General features: G+C 40.1%; 1 protein-coding gene across 3 annotated transcripts in view; it reads right to left on the bottom strand.

Moving 5' to 3' along the window:
• Window positions 1-19,492, bottom strand: part of RIC3 (RIC3 acetylcholine receptor chaperone) — a 32,539-nt gene extending 13,047 nt beyond the window's left edge. For 2 of the 3 annotated variants that reach the window (XM_006089653.3, XM_023754596.1), the window contains exon 1: window positions 19,364-19,487. In XM_006089653.3, the coding sequence (XP_006089715.1) occupies window positions 19,364-19,487 (124 nt within the window). Of the gene's footprint in view, window positions 1-19,363 lie in introns of all 3 variants that reach the window. The other variant, XM_006089654.3, reaches the window with a different exon arrangement.
• Between the last annotated feature and the right edge of the window lie 557 nt (window positions 19,493-20,049).

Genomic DNA, 20,049 nt, shown 5'->3' with positions numbered 1-20,049 from the left:
TGAACTTGGATTAGACAATAGCTTTTTAGATACGACACCAAGCACAAGCAGCCAAAGAAAATAGGTAAACTGGGTGTCATCAAATTGTAAAACTTGTGTGCTACAAAGGACACCATCAAGAAACTTAAGACAACCCATTAAATGGGAGAAAATATTTGCAAATCATATATCTGATAAAGGTCTAATACCCAAAATATATAAAGAACTCCTACCACTCAACAATAATAACCTATTTAAAAATGGTCAACGGCTCTTAATTGACATTTCTCCAAAACATATAAAAGGCCAATAAGCACATGAAAAGATGTTCAACATCACTAGCCATCACAGAATGCATATTAAACCCACAATGAGATACCACTTTATACCCACTAGGATGCTATAATAAAAAAGACAGATAATAAAAGTGTTGAGATATATGTCCTCGGCAAGGGAAACAAAAGAAAAATAAACAAACAGGACTATATCAAACTAAAAAGTTTTTGCATAGCAAAGGAAATAGCTAAATGAAAAGACAACCTACTGCATGGGAGAAGGTATTTACCAATGAAACATCTCATAAGTGGTTAATATCCAAAATTTATAAAGAACTCATACAACTCAACACCAAAAAAACCTAACAACCCAATTAAAAAACAGGCAGAGGACTGGAATACTTTTCCAAGGAAGGCATACAGGTATCAAAGAGACATATTAATGCTCAACATCACTAAATCATCAGAGAAATGCAAATTAAAACCACAATGAGATATCACCTACACAACTTTCAGAATGGCTATTATCAATAAATCAACAAACAAGTTTTGGCAAGGATGTGGATAACAGGGAACCCTTGTGCCCTGTTGGTGGGAATGTAGATTGGTGCAGCCACTATGGAAAACAGTATGGGAGGTTCCTCAAAAAATAAAAAATGGTACTGCTTTCTGACCCAGCAACTCCACTTCTGGGTATATACTAGCATATCCAAAGAAACCCAAAACACTAATCTAAAAAGATATAAGCACCCTATGTTCATTGTGGCATTATTTACAATAGCCAAGGTATGAAAGTAACTCAAGTGCCCATTAATAGATAATTGGATAAGGAAGATGCGATACATATATACAATGGGATATGACTTGACCATCAAAAAGAATGAAACTGCCTTGATTGGTATGGCTCAGTTGGTTGGGCATCATCCTGTGCACCAAAAGGTTGACAGTTTGATTCCTGGTCAGGGTACATGCCTGGGTTTCCAGCTTGATCTCGGGTAGGGGATGTGCAGGAGGCAGATGATGGATGTTTCTCTCTCTTCCTCTCCCTTCTTCTCTCTCTAAAAATCAATTTAAAAATCTTAAAAAATGAAATCTTACAATTTGCAACAGCATGGATGGACCTAGAGGGTATTATGCTAAGTGAAATAAGTCAAAGACAAATACCATATGATTTCACTTATCTGTGGAATCTAAAGGACAAAAGAAATGAACAAACAAAATACATACAGACTCACAGATGCAGAAAACAAATTGATGGTTGCCAGAATATGCTCACACAAAAACTTGTATACAGATGTTCATAGCAGCATTACTTAAAATAGCCAGATGTCCATCAAATGACAAATGGATAAACAACATGTGTATATCCATTCACTAAAATATTATTTGGCCATAAAAAGAAAGGAAGTATGAAAATGCTACAATATGGGTGAACTTTGAAAACATTATGCTACATAAAAAAACAACAACCCAGTCACGCAAGACCACGTATTATATGATTCCATTAATATGAAGAGTCCAGAATAGGCAAACCTATAGAGACAGGAACTAGATTAGTGGTTTCTTAGGGCTGGGGGCGGGGGGGAGAATGATAAAATGTTCTGAAATTGATTGTGGAGATGGTTGCACAACTCTGTGACTTTATTAAAAATCACCAACTGTACACTTTAATAGGTAAATTGCATGGTATGTGAATTATATTTCAACAAAGCTATTTTTTAAAGTCATCTAGTCTAACCACCTGTGTTCCACATCCTTACTTCCCTTAAGTGGTGGTCTTGAATTTGCTGAATCCCATCCAACAGGAAACTCAGTACTTCCCCCAGGACACTCATGCCACCTCTATACAGCTCAGACTGTTAGAACTGTCTTGAGTTAATGAGTGAGGAAAGGGTGTAAGGAAGGAAGTACATTATAGGATTTCAAAAAGCAACACTGACTGAATCATGATGTGTCAAGAAATAGAACAACATGATTAAGAAAGAGAATGTAGAGTGGATTCAAAGAGGAGCTGAAAAAAAATAGAAAACAATGTTTATATGTCTATCATCTCAAATGAAACTCATCGTCACCTTCCAAAACCTGTTCTTCTCCTGTATTTATTTTCTTTGTAGAGTCATTCTCTCAGACCTTTAAGCTTGAGACCTATATATAACCTCTACCACCTGTGACCAAGGGTATACCTGAAACGGCAGGCTCAAGTCAGAATGCTCAATTTGGAAGAGATTTTTCTTTTTGTAAAGTTATCTGTCCTCAACAGGGAGCAACCTCGCCTCTTGGGTCTTGGTGCCACCATGTTTCTCAGAACTTAAGAGCCCAGAATGTTTAAAAAGTCCATGACTATAAAACATTTAAAAATGTCTAGTTGATTAAAACAATTTTAATGAAATACTTCAAGTGTACAAAAAAGTATAAATAATATATGAGCACTTATATATCTACTTACCATGTACTGGAACTCCCATGTACTCTCTCTCAGATAGCCACAACTCTGAATTTGGTGATTATTAGGTGTGCTTTTATTTTATTTTTTAAATTTTTATTTATTTTGAGAGAGATATCAATTTGTCGTTCTACTTATTCATGCATTCACTATTTGAGCCTTAACATGTACCCTGACCTGGGATTAAACTTACAAGCTTGGTGTATCAGGATGATGCTCCAACCAAATGAGCTACCCAGTCAGGGCTTAGGTGTACTTTTAGACTTTACTATGTAAGCATGCATCCATAAACAATATACAACATTATCTTGACGATTTTAAACCTTTATATTATGAATGGATAGTAGTGATGGCTGTATAACAATGTGAATGTACCTAATGCCACTGAACTGTGCACTCAATGGTAAAAATAAATTTTATGTTATGTATATTTTACCACAGTTTAAAAACCTTTGTATTAGGGTATCACTAGAGGCCTGATGCACGAAGATTTGTGCAAGAATGAGCCTTCCTTCCCCTGGCTGCAGGAACTGCCTTCGCTCTGGCCCAGAGCCGCCTTTCTGCCTTCGTTCCCGCCTGGAGCCGACTTTCCACCTTCCCACACTGCCCAGAGGCCCAGAGTGGCTGGGGTGGTGCCGAATGCCTGCTTGTTGCCATGGCAACCACACAAGCGTCCCACCCTGCCCCCAGCCGCTCAGTGCCTGTGTATGCAAATTGACCTGCCATCTTTGTTGGGTTAGTTTGCATACTCACTCCTGATTGGCTGGTGGGTGTCACAAAGGTACAGTCAATTTGCATATTTCTCTTTTATTAGTGTAGATACTGTATTCATACTTCTGCAACTTCTCTTTTTTCTGGATGGGGATCAATATTTTGGTCTAGAAATGCCCCATGTTGACATATGTAACTCTAGTTCATTCACTCAAAGCATCTCTCCTTCCGTTTCCATGTCACAATTTATTTATCCCCCTTCCAGCTGATTAACATTTAGCTTATTTTCTATTTTTCACTATTCCAAACATTCTACTTTATAGCTACATTACAAGATTTGTGAGGTTTTTTTTAAATATGCTTTAGAAAACTAAAGAGATTGGAACATTAAAGATAATAGAGCATTAATAATGCAGAATCTCCAAAATAGAAAACAGCTGTTTTCACTATCGCTAAATGTACTTAAGCATTCCCTAAAATGGGACCTGACTAAATCCTAATTGTTTATTGAAAGCTTTCTCCGTATATAGGTTTACTTAATTATTAATACTTCACTTAGCATGTCATTTAAGCTTGACTAAAAACTTAATGGATTTTACAGAGCGAAGCTCTACTTTCCATTGTTAATAACCATCCCTGCTGCTCAAAACAAAAACAAAAACTCTAGCACTGTTAACAAAAGAGCTTTCTGAAAGCAACATTAAACCATCTGCAGCATTTCATTCTCAGGGCAAATAAATCAATAAAGAACTCAATGTGTTTTTATTTCTGATTACACAGTTCAAGAAAGATCTTAATGGGCTAGTTCCGTAAGTTATGTGAGCTTCTTTCTAAATACTGAGGACGTTCTAGAGGCCATATTTAATTCAGTATTACTTAAGTGGGGCCTGGGACAACAGCTGTTTCCTCATCACTCATCTCTAAGGGCCTCTTCTTACATTCCCCTCTTAACTCTACTTTGCTTACCACTGCTTTGATGTTTTCTGCTAACTTAACCAGATCTTTCTTCATCTTTCATCAGCTTCTCCCCTCCATTCATCCTAGATATTACCAAAAAAGATATTTATGTACCTAAGTTGTATAGGGTAAGGTCCATGTACTCTATACATGTTAACTATTACTGTTTTGTTACCAGAGTCATCTTCCTGAAGCATAATTCTAACTGGTCTTGCCTATTTCTGATCAAAGCTTTCAATGGTTCCCACTGACGACAACTGGGCATGTTAAACAGGAGGCAACAAAGTGAAGTAAAATGAGTACCATTTTTTCAGTCAGTTATTAGTTAAGATCCTGAACCTTTCTAGAGCTCATTTTCATGATCTGTAAAATACAAATAATAATAGCTACTTCTCAGCATTGTTACAGGATTATAGATTTAACATATTCCAAGCACCCAGCACACACAGTAGGTGTTTAACAAGTTCTGATTGTTCCCTCCCTACAAACAGAATTCCAAAAAAAACCCCTGAGTTCCATAATCTAGTCCAAAAGTCCCTCTTCACACTTCTTTCCCATTACATACTCCTGACTCAGCCTAACTAGGCTCCTCACCGTGCTTTAGTAAACCCTGTGATCTTGCCTCTAAGCCCTTGTATTCCACTGGTTTTGCTTCTCTCTCCAACTCCACATAATCTAAATCCAGCCTATTTTTCAAGGCCCAGGCCATTGCCCTCACCCCAAAGCGTCTTCTCCCCATGTACTTAGAACACACTTCTCAAACCTCTTTTATTGCCCCTATCACACCTGGTTTTATTCAAGAGTTATATTTATGTGCCCTATACCCTCTATGTGAATGGATTGGGAAACAGAAATAGGTAAGGTCTTCCACTAAGCATCATTTCTACCCAATTTTATTTAGTGCTGACTGAACTTACAAATCATATCTGAGAGAAAGAAAAGCAGCCTATGGCATTCAGAAGCTGCCCTGGTACTATCAGCTTGGCCCTGGTGTTGCTATAAGCTGATCTGGCACTCACATTTAGGTCTTGGTGTTTTCCTGTTAAACAAGCAATTTCAGGGCACCAACAATAGACAGGCCATTATGTGTCCACAATAGATCAAGACAAAAAAAAAATGACTACCTGCTTGAATAGACAAAACATGAACACTGTCCCAGCCAAATATCAAACAGCCCCCACTCCGGGATAATGAGTGACTGCTGCTTCTTTACCAATTACAGCTGCAGTCTTTCTCTAGTCTGCCCTCCCTTTTCAGCGGTTCTCAACCGGTGGGTCGAGACCCCTTTGGGGGTCGAACGACCCTTTCACAGGGGTCGCCTAAATACATCCTGCATATCAGATATTTACATTATGATTCATAACAGTAGCAAAATTACAGTTATGAAGTAGCAACGAAAATAATTTTATGGTTGGGGGTCAACACAACATAAGGAACTGTATTAAAGGGTCACGGCATTAGGAAGGTTGAGAACCACTGCTTTAGATAAACTTTCCCCACTTCCTGACAGCATCGCAAAGCCCCACATCCTTAAACCTTCCTCTAAATCAGCAGTTGCCAACCAGTGGTCTGTGGACCGGACCACTGGTTGTCTGCGAGGTCTGAAAGGTTGGCGACCACTGGTTTAAGGAAACCTTTGGAGCAGCGATCACCAACCAGTGGTCCGCGGACCACTGGTGGTCCAAAAGCTTGGCAACCGCTGCTCTAAATCACCTGCTACAAGCCCAAATCCAATAATAATGCTTTTCAAGCACTCTCTTACTGAGATACCGCATGCTTCTCCATGGCATGCCTTCTCCCTGGCCACAACAAGTACTAAACCCAACTTGTCAACTACAGGGTATTCCTGTTGCTCGGTGGCTGGAGGACAAACTAAGAACTTCTTGAATCAACGTGTAGTATTTTCTTTATGCTTGGGGCCCTACAGGCCATGCTCTGGTCTTACACACTGTACACATTGTTCAACTGATCTGGATGTCTTACACCGTGCCTGCTGGCCCACACTGCATTCTCAAGACTCAGCCCAGTCATTCTTGGGACTAAAAACAGTTATTTTATTTCATTATTTTTAGTGTTCTTGCTTTCGCCATCTGAGAATAGAAAATGGCAGTTAGGGTGACTGATCAAAGTGCTCTACACATTTAGGTCTTGGTGTTTTGCCAAGATTCAGTGGGCACAACTCACTTGAGAAGAACATGACAGCAAAAGAGTCTGAACTATTCTAGAGAAACAGGGCTACTGGGAAAGGGCTGGTAAGGAACCCTATTTATAAGCATTCAAAGTGAAACACTCATTGGAAAACATGGGCAAGCAGGGTCAGCAGAAGAGTTGCCAGATATGACATTACAGTGGGGCCTTGACTTATGAGTGTCCCAACTAACGAGTTTTTCAAGGTACCAGCTGTCTCTGGGCGGATTTTTTGCATTGAGTTGATAGAGTAATTTGAGTTAACGAGCTCCTTAATGAGCTCCTTAACGAGCTCAGTCTCAGAACGAATTAAACTCGTAAGTCAAGGCCCCACTGTATTGGGGGAGCTCCAAGTGGAGGTGGTGGATAGGACCCCCCTGAAGCCGACTCTAACACAGAAGCAGCATACTGTCATCTTGGAGGGCTTCAACAACCCTGGCACCCATTCAAAGACTTAATCAGGTAACACTGGGACAACTGAAAAGTTCCTGACCTAGTGTGCTGACATTTCATGTTTCACAGATACATAAGGTAAAAGGAGGGGAATTGCTACTCTGGCCAAAGAAGAAATTGGTTGGTGAAATGAAAGGAGAATCATAAGAAAAAGAGAGCAGGCCAACTTAGTATTTGTGACAACAAAGTAGAGGATGTATGGCATAGGCTCTAAGAAGTTCTGAAAACAGACACACAGTTCCATGGCATGAGACCCTCTCTAAAAGGAAAGCTCTTTAAATACATTTGTTTGGGCATTCCAAAAATTGTCAAGCAGGTAGGAAAGGCAAAGGGAAGAAGCAGATGTGCAGGGAGTTCTTCTAAAAGAATAGAGAGAGTCAGCAGGAGGGCACCACATCTGAGTCTCCATCAACCAGACTCACACTGTTTGCCCCACTCTGGTGATTCCCCGAAATCCTGCCCCACCACCCAAGCCATTTCAAGTGGCTTTTCCATGCAAATGGCCTCTCTTGTCTCATGCTTCTGACTTTCCTAAAATCTTTCATCAAGCAGCATCTGACCCCTGCATAGCCTGTAACTCTTGCTAAGTGGCTCCAGGACCAGCACTAGCAGCAGCCAGCCTTGGTTCGCAGCTTGGCCTCTCCTGGGCACCTCCAAGCCCAGCACAAGTAGCAGTCATCTGCAGATCACTCTGTAGCTTGTGCTTAGTGGCCCCAGGCAGGAGACAAGCAGTGGCTGATCTTGCACCTCCTGGGAGGCTCCTGGTAGACAGCTTCAGACCATATAACAACCTTACCAACTCCACGAGCTACATACTCAAGAGGCAGGCTAGGTGAGCACCAAAGCCCTACTGAAGCAAGTCCTGTTCTACAGAGTCAATCCCAACAGCACTTCCTCTGCTATAGTCACAGCTGGTCCTCAAAGCCAATTGGTCTGGGGGTCAATCCCTCCCAGTGATGCCAATAGCAATCAAGGCTCAACACAACAGGACAGTGCACACAGCCCACAAAGGGGCACACCTGAAGTGCCCAGTTCAGGTGACTGGGAGGCTGTGCCACTGGGCCCTACAGGACACCTACTACAGAAGGCCACTTTGCCAAGTCTGGGAGACGTAGCATCTGTACCTGATACATAGAAACAACCACAGGAAAGCAGCCAAAATGCAGAGACAATGAAAGAGGTCCCAAGTGAAAGAACAGGAGAAATCTCCAGAGAAAGAAAGAACTAAGTGAAATGGAGGCAAGCAAACTACCAGATACAGAGTTCAAAACAATAGATATAAGAATGTTCAAGGAACTTAGTGAGAGCTTCAAGGAATTTTAGTGAGAACTTCAACAGCATGAAAAAGGACACAGAAACCATAACAACAACTAAAAAAACCAGTCAAAAATGAAGAATAATTTACATGAAATCAGTAGAGTAGATGAAGCCAAGAATCAAATCAGTGATTTGGAATATAAGGAAGCAAAAATACCCAAATCAGAACAGCAAAAAGGAAAAAATAATTTAAAAAATGAAGATAGTGTAAGGAGCCTCTGGGACAACTTCAAGCATACTAACATTCACATCATGAGGGTACTGGAAGAAGAGAGAGAGCAAGAAATTGAAAACCTATGTGAAAAAATGTCTGAAAACTTCCCTAACCTGGTGAAGGAAACAGACATACAAGTCCAGGAAATGCAGAGTCCCAAACAAGATGAACCCAAAGAAGCCCACACCAAGACACATCATTATTAAAATGCTAAAGGTTAAAGACAAAGAGAGAATCTTAAAAGCAGCAAGAGAAAAGCATTTAGTTACCTACAAGGCAGTTCTCACCATAAGAATGTCAGCTGATTTCTCAACAGAAACTTTGTAGGCAAGAAATGACCAAAAGCAAAGTTACCATTTAGTATCAAAGGACATATAAAGAGCTTCCCAGATAAGAAAAAACTAAGGGAGTTCATCACCACCAAACCAGTATTACATGAAATATTAAAGGGCCTTCTTTAAAAAGATGAAGAAGGAGGAGGAGGACAAGGAGGAGAAAGATAAAAATATGAACAATAAAATGGCAATAAACAAATATCAATCAACAATTAAACCTAAAAAATAAAACAAATGAACAAGCAGAACAGAAACAGATTCATAGATACAGAGAACATTTTGACAGTTGCCAGATGGGAGGGAGGGTTGAGGGGTTGGGTGAAAAAGGTGAAGGGATTAAGAATTAGAAATTGGTTGTTACAGATTAGTCATGGGGATGTAAAGTACAGCATAGGGAGTACAGTCAATAATATTCTAATGACTACGTATGGTGTAAGATGGGTACAAGATTTATCAGGATGTATATGTCTAATCACTGGGGTATACACCTGAAACTAATAAATAGTATATGGCATCCATAACTGAAAAATAAAATATGATTCAAAGTAATAAAATTTAAAAAATAAAAGAACAGAAGAAAGATGAACAGAAAGACACAAAAGCAATCAGCAAGAAAGAGTAGCAAGACTTGGAAGAACCACATGAGGAGGCCAAGGTCCAAAATAAATTAGGATCTACAAAAAGGGTAGCAAAAGGGTATTTTTAGAGCAAACAGCAACTTGCCTGATAATAAAATGTAATGCTGAGTGAGCAGAATTTCTTAACCTTTATTTTGCTTCCATATTCTCTATCAAAGGGAGTAAATTTTGTGTTAAATGGAAGAGAATTAATAATCCTAATGGGAAAAAAATAAAATGAAGTCCCAGATGGGTGAAGAGAATAAATTCAAGTCTATTCACTAAATAATTTCTACCAAGAAGATTGAGAACACTTACAAATAAGGCCACTGAACTAAAAAAAATTTAAGAAATTATATCAATAAAAAGAGAAATCTTGAAAGAATAGAGATAGATAACTACTGTTCCAGTTTGCAAAAATGTAGAAAGTGAAGGGTGGACTTTTCAACTACAGAGAAGTGAGTAGGTTAGATTCTAAAATTGATTTTTCCATTTTATGATGGAGTGGATGTAGGAGGGAAAAAAGGTATTTTTTTCCTTATTAGAAAAGAAATGCATACCTATGGGAAATTGAGAAAGTACAAAAAAGTGTAAAGGATAACAACCACCCATATTTCATCCAGAAATAACCACCGTTAAAATGTTGACCTATTTCTTTCTGGTAAATACATAGTGAGTATATCTTTACTTTTTACGTATAGCATATAATTTCCTCCTATCATTTAAAACTCATTCATATAATTTACTGGATTCATAATAGTCCACACATGCATGCATAATAATTTATGTAACCATAAAGAATATAATAATAACAGTAAAAAGGTAATGGCTTACAAATGCTAATAGAGGAAGCCATAATCCCTAGGAGCCAGCATTCATTAATGCACTCAATTTACTCATTCTTTCATTCATTAGTAAATATTTATTGTCTACTATGTGCAGCCATGGTCTAAAACTGGAGATACAGCAGTGAACAAAACAAAAATCCCTGGCCACGTAGAACTTCCTTTGTAAGTAAGAAAAGAGATAATAAACAAGATAGTGATAAATACTAAGGAGAGAAAAAATAAGCAGGCTAAGGAGATAGTACATGTTGGGGGTAGATTTTAGCTCAAGTGGCCAGAAAAGGCTCAGGAGGTATCATTCAAGTGAAGGCCTAATAAAAGATGGAGGAAAGGCAGATGGATATTTTAAAAAAATAGCATTTCAGGCCAAGAGAAAACAGAAAATGCAAATTCCCTGAAGTGGGAGCATGCCTGGCATGTTAAAGAACAGCAAGGAGGAGGCCAGTGTGGTCAAAGCAAAGTGAGAAAGCAGGAAACATAGAAAGAAACGGCGAAGAGGATTAAGTAGGGCCTTTTAGGTCATGTACAGATTTTGTCTTTTCATCTGAGTGAGCCAGAAGCCACTGGAAGGTACTGTGGAGGAGAGAGACTTAGGCTTTGATAGGATCAATATGGCTGCCTTGTTGAGAACGGACTAAAGAGGGAAGGGAGGAAGCAGGCAGATCAAAGTCTAAATCAGACAGTAATGTGGAGTAAAATAATCAAATAATCAACTGGTGGAATAACTAACTCTTCACAAAAGGTACAATCCTAACAGCAGTTTCAAATGACTGATACATTAAGAAAATAATTTGCGTGATCTATCAAAAAGACATGCTGAACATAATTAAGGGTGAAATTGTGAAAAAAATATAATGAAGTAGTGAGATAAATTTGAATACCAACTGAATATTTAATAACATTATGGAATTATTGATTTTTATGTGTGATAATGATACTGTGGCTATGTTTTAAAAAGAATTTGTATTTTTAGAGATGTATGCTCTATCCTTAAGTACTTAAGGATAAAATAATCCAATGTCTGGGATTTGCTTTAAAATAATCGAGTGTATGGGGGAAAAGTAGGTGGAGATGCCCATGACACAAAATGATAGTTGTTGAAGCAAGGTAATGTGGATTAATTTTACTACTCACTCTACTTTTGCTTAGGTTTGAAAATATCCGGAACAAAAGATCTTTTTAAAAAATCAAGAATGGCATATAGCTGAGAGAGATGGCAAATAAATACACTGAATGGAAAAATGAATGCTCTGAAATAGCTTAAAGAGGCCACAATTATAGACCAAATTTAAACAGGTAAAATGCAACAGGGAAGACTATCAAGTATATATTTGGTTCCAAAACATCAAGTAAACAGTATAAAACAAACAAAAATCTATTTTTTAAAAAACCTTAGGATTCTAATATACAGCAAGATAAGCAAGTAAAAATGCCAAAAGTCTAAAGCAATCCCCAGGATGCATTACATATAGGATTTTAAAAAGAGGCAATAGGCTGCTCTTCCACGAGCTAATTGGTTTACACATGCTGTTACTTACTTTCTAAGAGCTATGTTGAGATACTTGCAACTATATCATCATATATGTCACATGAGGAATGGAAGAGGGAGCGTGAGATGTCAAAGTAAGAAAACAGACTGAAGAAGGGGACATGATACTAGTCCTCAATTTCCTGAACTCACCATCTTTCCCCTCAAATCTACCTTTCCTTCATTCCTGTTTTGGTGAAGGGCATCACCATCTATTTATTCACCTAAACAATGACCTGAGAATAATCCAAGATGCCTCCTTCTCCCTCACCTTCCACTCCTATTTAAAAATGTCTCTTAAAATTGTTCTCCTACCCACTGCTGATCGCCTCCCCTGTTCTACTTACTCCTCTTCCTCTCGTACCCCTATTTCCCTTTGGCAATCACTCTCAACTTCAGAGTAGTTAATCAGCATATTCTTCCCACCCAAACACTGCAAATAACTTAATTCAAGCCATCAAAAAGGGTGGATATGTTAGTTGGAAGTACTGGAGAGTAAGAGTGAGGTGGGACTGAAGGAAGAATTTAAAAGAGAAGACACACTCTTTCCCTGAACAGACAGGGTGATGTCTGGAACGGTGTCAACCATTGTTGCTATCCTGAGAGAACAGTCAGAGAATAGAACCAACTTGAGAAGGAGCCCAGAAGTAAAAAGGACACAGAAAAATCAGAGCTGGAGCCCTGATGAGATTGTGAATCTCTGGATCAATCAACACTGGAGGCCAGTTCTAACACAGTCTTCTCATTTATAAGACAATAAATTCCCTTTCTGTTTTAAGAGGACTGAACTTTCTGTCAGTTGTCATGAGTATCCTAACTGACCAGCTTAATGAAGCTCATGATGTCTCCACTGGAATCCTGCAACAATCCTCTCCCTGAAGAAATCCTCACAATGCAGCCTCTATGCTGCTGCCAGGGCATCTTTTCCAAAACCAGACTAGATGTCTCCTACTTAGTAGCAAACTTACAATGGCCTCCTCTACCTTTAGAGTAAAATATAAACTCCTAAAGTATGGCAGAAAAAAATTTCAGTTTGGCCCTTCCAATTTCTCTGTCTCATCTCTTACAATTCTAAAGCTATTTCAAGGTTCTGGATTTTTTTTTCTCATGTTCCCTCTGATTGGAATGCCCTTCTTAGTCTGGATGATAAAAACACTTTAAGAGATACCACTTCAATTTAGACAAAGAACGCAAAGTTGATTTAATATCCAAAAATAAATCATGTAATACATTATATCAACAGAATGAAGGACAAAAACCCCACAATCATCTCAATTGACCTAGAAAAAGCATTTATATAATTCAACATCCCTTCATAATAAAAACACTCAACAAACTAGAAATAGAAGGGAACTTCCTCAATCCGATAAAGGGCATCTACAAAAAACCCACAGCACTTCTATTCAACATTATACTAGAGGTTCTAGCCTGGGCAGTTAAGCAAGAGAAAAATAAAAGGCATGCAGATTGGAAAGAAAAGTAAAACTATCTCTATTTGCAGATGACATGATTGTGTTTTAGAGCCAATAATTCAGCAAGGTTGCAGGACACAGTATTAATACACAAAAATGAATTATATTTCTATACACTAGCAAACAATCTAAAATAAAAATAATTCAATTTATAATAACATAAAAAGGAATACTTAGAAATATATTTTTAAAAATAAGATTTAAACACTGAAAATTACAAACTTCTTTGAAAGCAATTAAAGACTTCAATAAAAAGAAATTTTTGCCCTAACCGGTTTGGCTTAGTGGATAGAGCGACGGCCTGTGGACTCAAGGGTCCCAGGTTTGATTCCGGTCGGGGGCATGTACCTTGGTTGTGGGTACATCCCTAGTGGGGAGTGTGCAGGAGGCAGCTGATCGATGTTTCTCTCTCATCAATGTTTCTAGCTCTCTATCCCTCTCCCTTCCTCTCTGTAAAAAATCAATAAAATATATTTAAAAAAAAAGAAATTTTTGCTCACAGATGGAAAGCCTGGATATTGTTAAGATGGCAGTACTCTCCAAATTGATCTATAGATTCAACACAATCTATTAAAATCCCATTTGGATTTTTCATTTTCTTCTCTTTTTTTTTTTGCAAAAATTGACAAGCTGATTCTAAATTTTATATGGAAATGATGGGCCATGGACTCAGAAATCAATCTTGAAAGAGAACAAAGTTGAATTCACAATCTCAAAACTTACTACAAAGTTACAGTAATTAAGACTGCGGTACTGGCATATATATACATACACACACACACATACACACACATATACACTTACAGAGTGAGGCAAAAAGTAGGTGTACAGTTGTAAGTATGTGAAACAGAGTTTATTCTTGTACTAGAGGTCCGGTGCACAAAATTCATGTGCAGGTACGGTCCTTAGGCCTGGCCTGCGATCAGTGCCATCTTCCCCGGCTGCCCACAGCCACCCCGCCCCCCCCCATCCCCCTCCGCCGCCACCCATCCCGGTTCCCCATTTGCCATGGCGTGATTGGTGCCTGACAGCAGGGGAAGGGACCAAGAAGTTGGCTGTTCGGCCCTGCCCCCGCCATGGGTCGCCCTCTGTGTGTGGGGCAGCCCTTTGGGCTGGGGCCTTGGCCTGGCGCCACTGGTGTCCCCCGCCACCCAACCCCGGTACCCTGTTCGCCATCAGGCGATCGGAGCCTGCTGACCGGGGAAAGGGACTGAGAGGTGGTCAGTGAGCCTCATAGTGACTGGTCCAGCGATCATTCTGGTCATTCCGCCATGAGGGTCAATTTGCATATTACCCTTTTATTATATAGGATTATTTATTAATTATTGTATATTTTCCATACAAACAACTGTAAACCTACTTTGCCACACTCTGTATATATCAATATATGTATATCAATGGAACAGAACTGAGATTCCAGGAATAAACTCTCTCATTTATATTCAACTGAATTTTGACAAGGGTGTCAAAGCAATTCAATGTAAAAAGAATAGCTTTTCAACAAATGGTGCTGGAACAACTAACTGCATATCCACATGAAACTGGACTTCTACTTAACATTGTATACAAAAATTAACTCAAAATGGATTAAGTACTAAATGTAAGTGCAAATACTATAAAACTTGAAAACATAGGCATAAATCTTCATGATCTTGGATTTGGCAATGATTATTTAAATATGAACCAAAAGAAGATGCAACAAAAGAAAAAATAAACTGGACTGCATCAAAATTAAAAATGTTTCTCCCTAAAAGTACACCATCAAGAAAATGAAAGTAACCCACTCAATGGGAAAAAATAATTGCTAATCATGTATCTGATAGTGGACTTGTATCTAGTATAAAAAGAACTCTTAAAACTCAATAATAAAACGTAACTCAATTTAAAAATGGGCAAAAGATCTGAATAGAATTTTCTCCAAAAATATACAAATAGCCAATAAACACATGAAAACGGCTCAATATCAGAGAAATGCAAATAAAACCACAAGGAGATACCACTTCTCACCCACTAAGATGACTATAACCAAAAGGGCAAACAATAACAAGTGTAGGCAAGATGTGGAGAAACTGGAACCCTCTTACATTGCTGGTGGGAATATACAACAGTGCAGCCACTTTGGAAAATAGTCTAGCAGTTCTGCAAACAGAGAGTAAAACATCACATGACCCTGAAATTCCAGTTAGTTCCAGCCACACTAAAATGTTCGCATTTGATTCCCAAGAGAAATGAAAAAATATATGTACACAAAAATCAACAGCAGCATTATTCATAATAAAAAAATATAAGCAACCCAAGTGTCCAGCAACTGATGATAAAATGATTTAAAAATGTGGTATATCCATGCAAAGGAATATTACTTAGCCATAAAAAGAAATGAAGTATTCATACATGCTACAACATGTTTGAACCATAAAAACATCACGCTAAGTGAAAGAAGTCAGTCACAAAAGATCTATATGAAATGTCCAGAATAGAAAAATTGATAGGTACAGAAAGTAGATTAGTGGTTGCTCTAGGGCTGAAGGGGGGCATGTTAGAGGGTGATGACTAAAGATTATGGGATTTTTTTGGGGGGATGAAATGTTCTAAAATTGATGGTGTTGATGGTTGCACAACTCTGTATTAAAAACCACTAAATTGTACACGTAAATGGGTGAATTGTATGGTATGTGAATTATATCTCAAAAAAGCTGTTAGGTGTCACCCCAATGAATTTAATTAAAATAAAATGAAAAAATAACCAATGTCACCCCAGTAAAGTTAAGAAATTTTTAGAGCTGTTAGAAAAACACACATACCATACTCTACTCCGACAACTTTCTTGCCCCTCTCCCCCCAAAGCATCTGACCAATCTAACCATATATCTCCCTGTTTCCTGCAAGGACTTGAGACCTGTAACTGATACTTTTTACACTTAGTTGTTGTCTGTTTTCCTCTACTAAGCTGTGGGTTCCTCAGGCAGAGATCTGGCTTATTTTTTCCTGGAATTCACTGCTGGAGGCTAATTCCAGCATGTCATAAATACAAGACGTTTCATCAAAAGGTTGGTGAAGCCCTAGCTGGTTTGGCTCAGTGGATAGAGCGTCAGCTTGCGGACTGAAGGGTCCCAGGTTCGATTCCAGTCGGGGGCACATGCCTGGGTTGCAGGCTTGATCCCCAGTAGGGGACATGCAGGAGGCAGCCGATCAATGATTCTCTCTCATCATTAATGTTTCTATCTTTCCCTCTCCCTTCCTCTCTGAAATAAATATAAGATATATATATATATATATATATATATATATATATATATATATTTTTTTTTTTTTTTTTTTAAGTTGTTGAACCTTGAGGCTTCAGCAGGGCTGAAGATACATATTATTGCCTGCTGGAATAGCTGAAAGCATTTTCCCAAACCTAAACATCTGCATATATTACTGCCTGCTGCCTGACAGCCCAGGGCAGTTCCCCCAACCTGCCTGCTGTATACCAAATCTTACCTTTGATATGTATATCTGCTTTGCTTTAGGGCAATTTGTGTTAATAAAAAGCTAGGGGTCCAGAGATTTGGAGAACTTGGTTACTGAAGCTAGGTCTCCTCTGGCTCTCCAAAATGCCTTCCAAATTTATACTTCATGTCTAGTCTCTTTATTAATTTATGCACAGCCCCTTGTCCAGATTCCTGAACCCTTCTAGATGCTGAGAAAGACCCCGGCAATTCACAGTAACTAGTAACTGTACACTGTGTGTATTGTATGTGAAAGGGTACATCACAAATATTTGCTAAAAGACTATCTTAATAGTTGTCATGTGGAAAAGGGACTGTGCTTTTTTTCACATATTCCAATGGGTAGGAATGGAAGCTACAATGACACAAATTTCAAGAATTTTCAAATAATCGAGACTGCCCCTTTCTTTAAAGCAGGATTCCTAGGTTCTGTGAATTCTCTGAATTGATACACAAATTCTGAATGTATACATAAAAAGCACGTGCATTTTTCTAGGGAGAAAATCCATAACTTTCATCCAATTCTCAAAGGGATATGTAACTCAAAAATGGTCAGGAGTCGCTGTTTTTAAAATGTCAGTGTACAAGGGCAAGGGTTTTAGCAAATTCTAGTTACCAGAATATATCATTTAAGATTAGTTTTTGCCTAGATTATACTACTTCAGTAACTAATGCAAAAAGTGAGTTCACAATTAGATAGCTTCATAATCTTAAATTATTCGTTTAAAAATATCTATTAATGTTATTTTAGCCAGGTGCTAAAGAAATAGTGGTAAACAAGACAAGGTCCCTGCTCTCAAGGATGCTACAATCTAGAAAGTAGAAACAAAAAAAAATGAGTAAACAAGAAAATTTCCTATCATATAGTCACCCCTGCAATAAAGAATATAAAAGCCTGGCCAGTATGGCTCAGTGATTAAGTGTCGACCCATGAATGAGGAGGTCACCGTTCGATACCTGGTAAGAGTACATGCCCAGGCTGCAGGCTTGATTCCTAGTTAGTGCAAAGATTCTAACAGGAGAACATTGAATACCAGCACTTGAGTGCTCAAGGGAAAGAGCCAGGTCTAATCTCTACTCTACACTCTACAACATTCAGAGGAGTGTCTCCCACTCACATTCAATACAACTTATTAAAGATAACTCAGCATAATGGGAATTCAACTCCGTAAAATGCTGTTTAAGAAAAATCTTAATTGCTCAAGATTATCATGAATTTGCGTTCCTTCATGGCAGACAGTGTCATTAGACAAGTGAGTAAACCCTTTAGGATTCTGTAATAAAGAAAAAAGTAAGAACAAATATGTAAAATATTTTTTAGGAGTCTCTTTTGGGAAAATTGTTTTGCATGTCTAAAGATTATCAAGCAAATTCTATCAACAGAATTCTGGGTTTGATATGTCCTCCACCCCTAGAGCCTAGTTCTCTGTATTTGTAGTATTTATAATCTATGGTGATGGACAAGAGGGTGGGACTACAGCCAGTGTGCACCAATGAGAGGGAAATGGATTTCAGTTTAAAGGGAGCTGTCCAATAACCAACAGGCTGAGCATTAGTGGAAGTGTTTGGAGACCATAACACCAGCCTTAAGGATGTTGCAGAGACAATGTACAGGAGACAGTTACAGGAGCACCTCATCACCTGTTCTCCTTCCCTCTCCCAGCCTTAGGCATTCACCTTTACACTCATTCATCATGTAAAAGCCCCGGAATGCAACCAACAAGATGGATTTTTAAACATGAGGTCATTGACATCATGTCAATAACAAGGGAATCAACAAATTACTTAAGAAAAGGGACCTTAATGATTTGTGCACTTCAGAAACTAACACTTGGATTAAAATCAAGTCACAAGCATACCTTGCTTTATGGACCGTCACAGGTGTTGCTTTTTCTTTTTTTTAAACAAACTGAAGGCAAGACTCTCCACCAGCAAAGAGATCACGACTGGCTGTACTGCGATCCTGGCTTTATTAGGTTGGTCTGGAAGCGGACCCGCAGTGTCTACAAGGTATGCCTGTATATTTTAAAAGGCGCGCGCACACACACACACCCCCAACATCACACACACACACACACACACACACCCCAACATCAAATTAAAACCACACAAGGAATTAAGGTTAGCAACACCAATTCCAACGGGCGTTATTACACACAAAAAGCACAATAGAAAGCACACGGAAACCTACAGAGGGATCCCAAGTGGGAGCCCTCTTGACCCAAAGCACCTGCCTGAGATGAGCTAAGCCAGGGAGGGGAAGGGGCTGCGAGTAGGGGGGGTGCCGGCCACTGGGAGCGCAGAGCCCGGCGTGAGCGCGCCGTCCGGGCCCGGGAGCGTCAGGGGGCGCAGGGGAGTCGGGGCCCTGCCCACCGCAGCCAAGGCAACTGTGGGGCTGGGCACCTCCCAAACGCCGCCAGGGCTGCCTTCTCCAGCCGGCTAGGCGGCTTTGCAGGTGGGGACCGGAGACTCGGGCCTCACCCCATCCCTACAGGGAACCGGGATGCCGGGCGCTCCTGAGGAGCTGGCCCGCGCTCACCTCCGGGCGCCGGCGCCGGCTCCTCTCGCTTTCCGCGGGACAGGAAGGCCTTGGGCAGCAGCAGCGACACGGCCAGGACGACCCCCGAGGCCAGTGCCACCCTCTGCACCGTGGAGTACGCCATGGCCGCTCGCCCTCGCCGCAGGTGCCGACGCGAACCGGAAGCGGAATCGCGGCGCCGGCGGCCTCCTCGGACCGAACCGCGGGCTGCGCCGACGGCGACGCGCGAGGGACAAGTGCGCTCGGCGCCCGCACCTCCCACTCCGCGGTGCCGGGCTGACCTGCTCCTCCCGCGAGGTTTCACTGTAAACGGTACCGCGCACTCCCAGCAAATGAGGAACTCCTCCTGCCCCTACCTCCCCGCCTGCACCTGTGCATCCTGCCCTGTGCGTCCTGCCGCCGAAATAACCCACACTGCGAGCCCTCCTCTCCATCTCCGCTGACCACCATTGCTCTCTACCCACCCAGACCACACCAGCCAGTTCCTCGTTACTTCAACAAACTGACAATCTTCCAGCCCCCCACCCCCATGCCCCTCGCATCCATTCTCCATCTGCGGCCAAAGCAGGGGAATGCTAAAATGCAGGTCCAATGATCTCTCTCCGCAGATTAAAATGTCTGAACAACTCCTCTTTCTCCTCAGAACAACTGTCAAACTCCGTTCCAAGACCTCAAGGCCCCGCAGA

This window comes from Myotis lucifugus, unplaced genomic scaffold (assembly GCF_000147115.1).
Source record: "Myotis lucifugus unplaced genomic scaffold, Myoluc2.0 scaffold_61, whole genome shotgun sequence".
NCBI classification, from domain to species: Eukaryota; Metazoa; Chordata; class Mammalia; order Chiroptera; family Vespertilionidae; genus Myotis; species Myotis lucifugus.
Note: the sequence above shows the minus strand (reverse complement) of the source record. Positions and strands in the feature narration are given on the sequence as shown.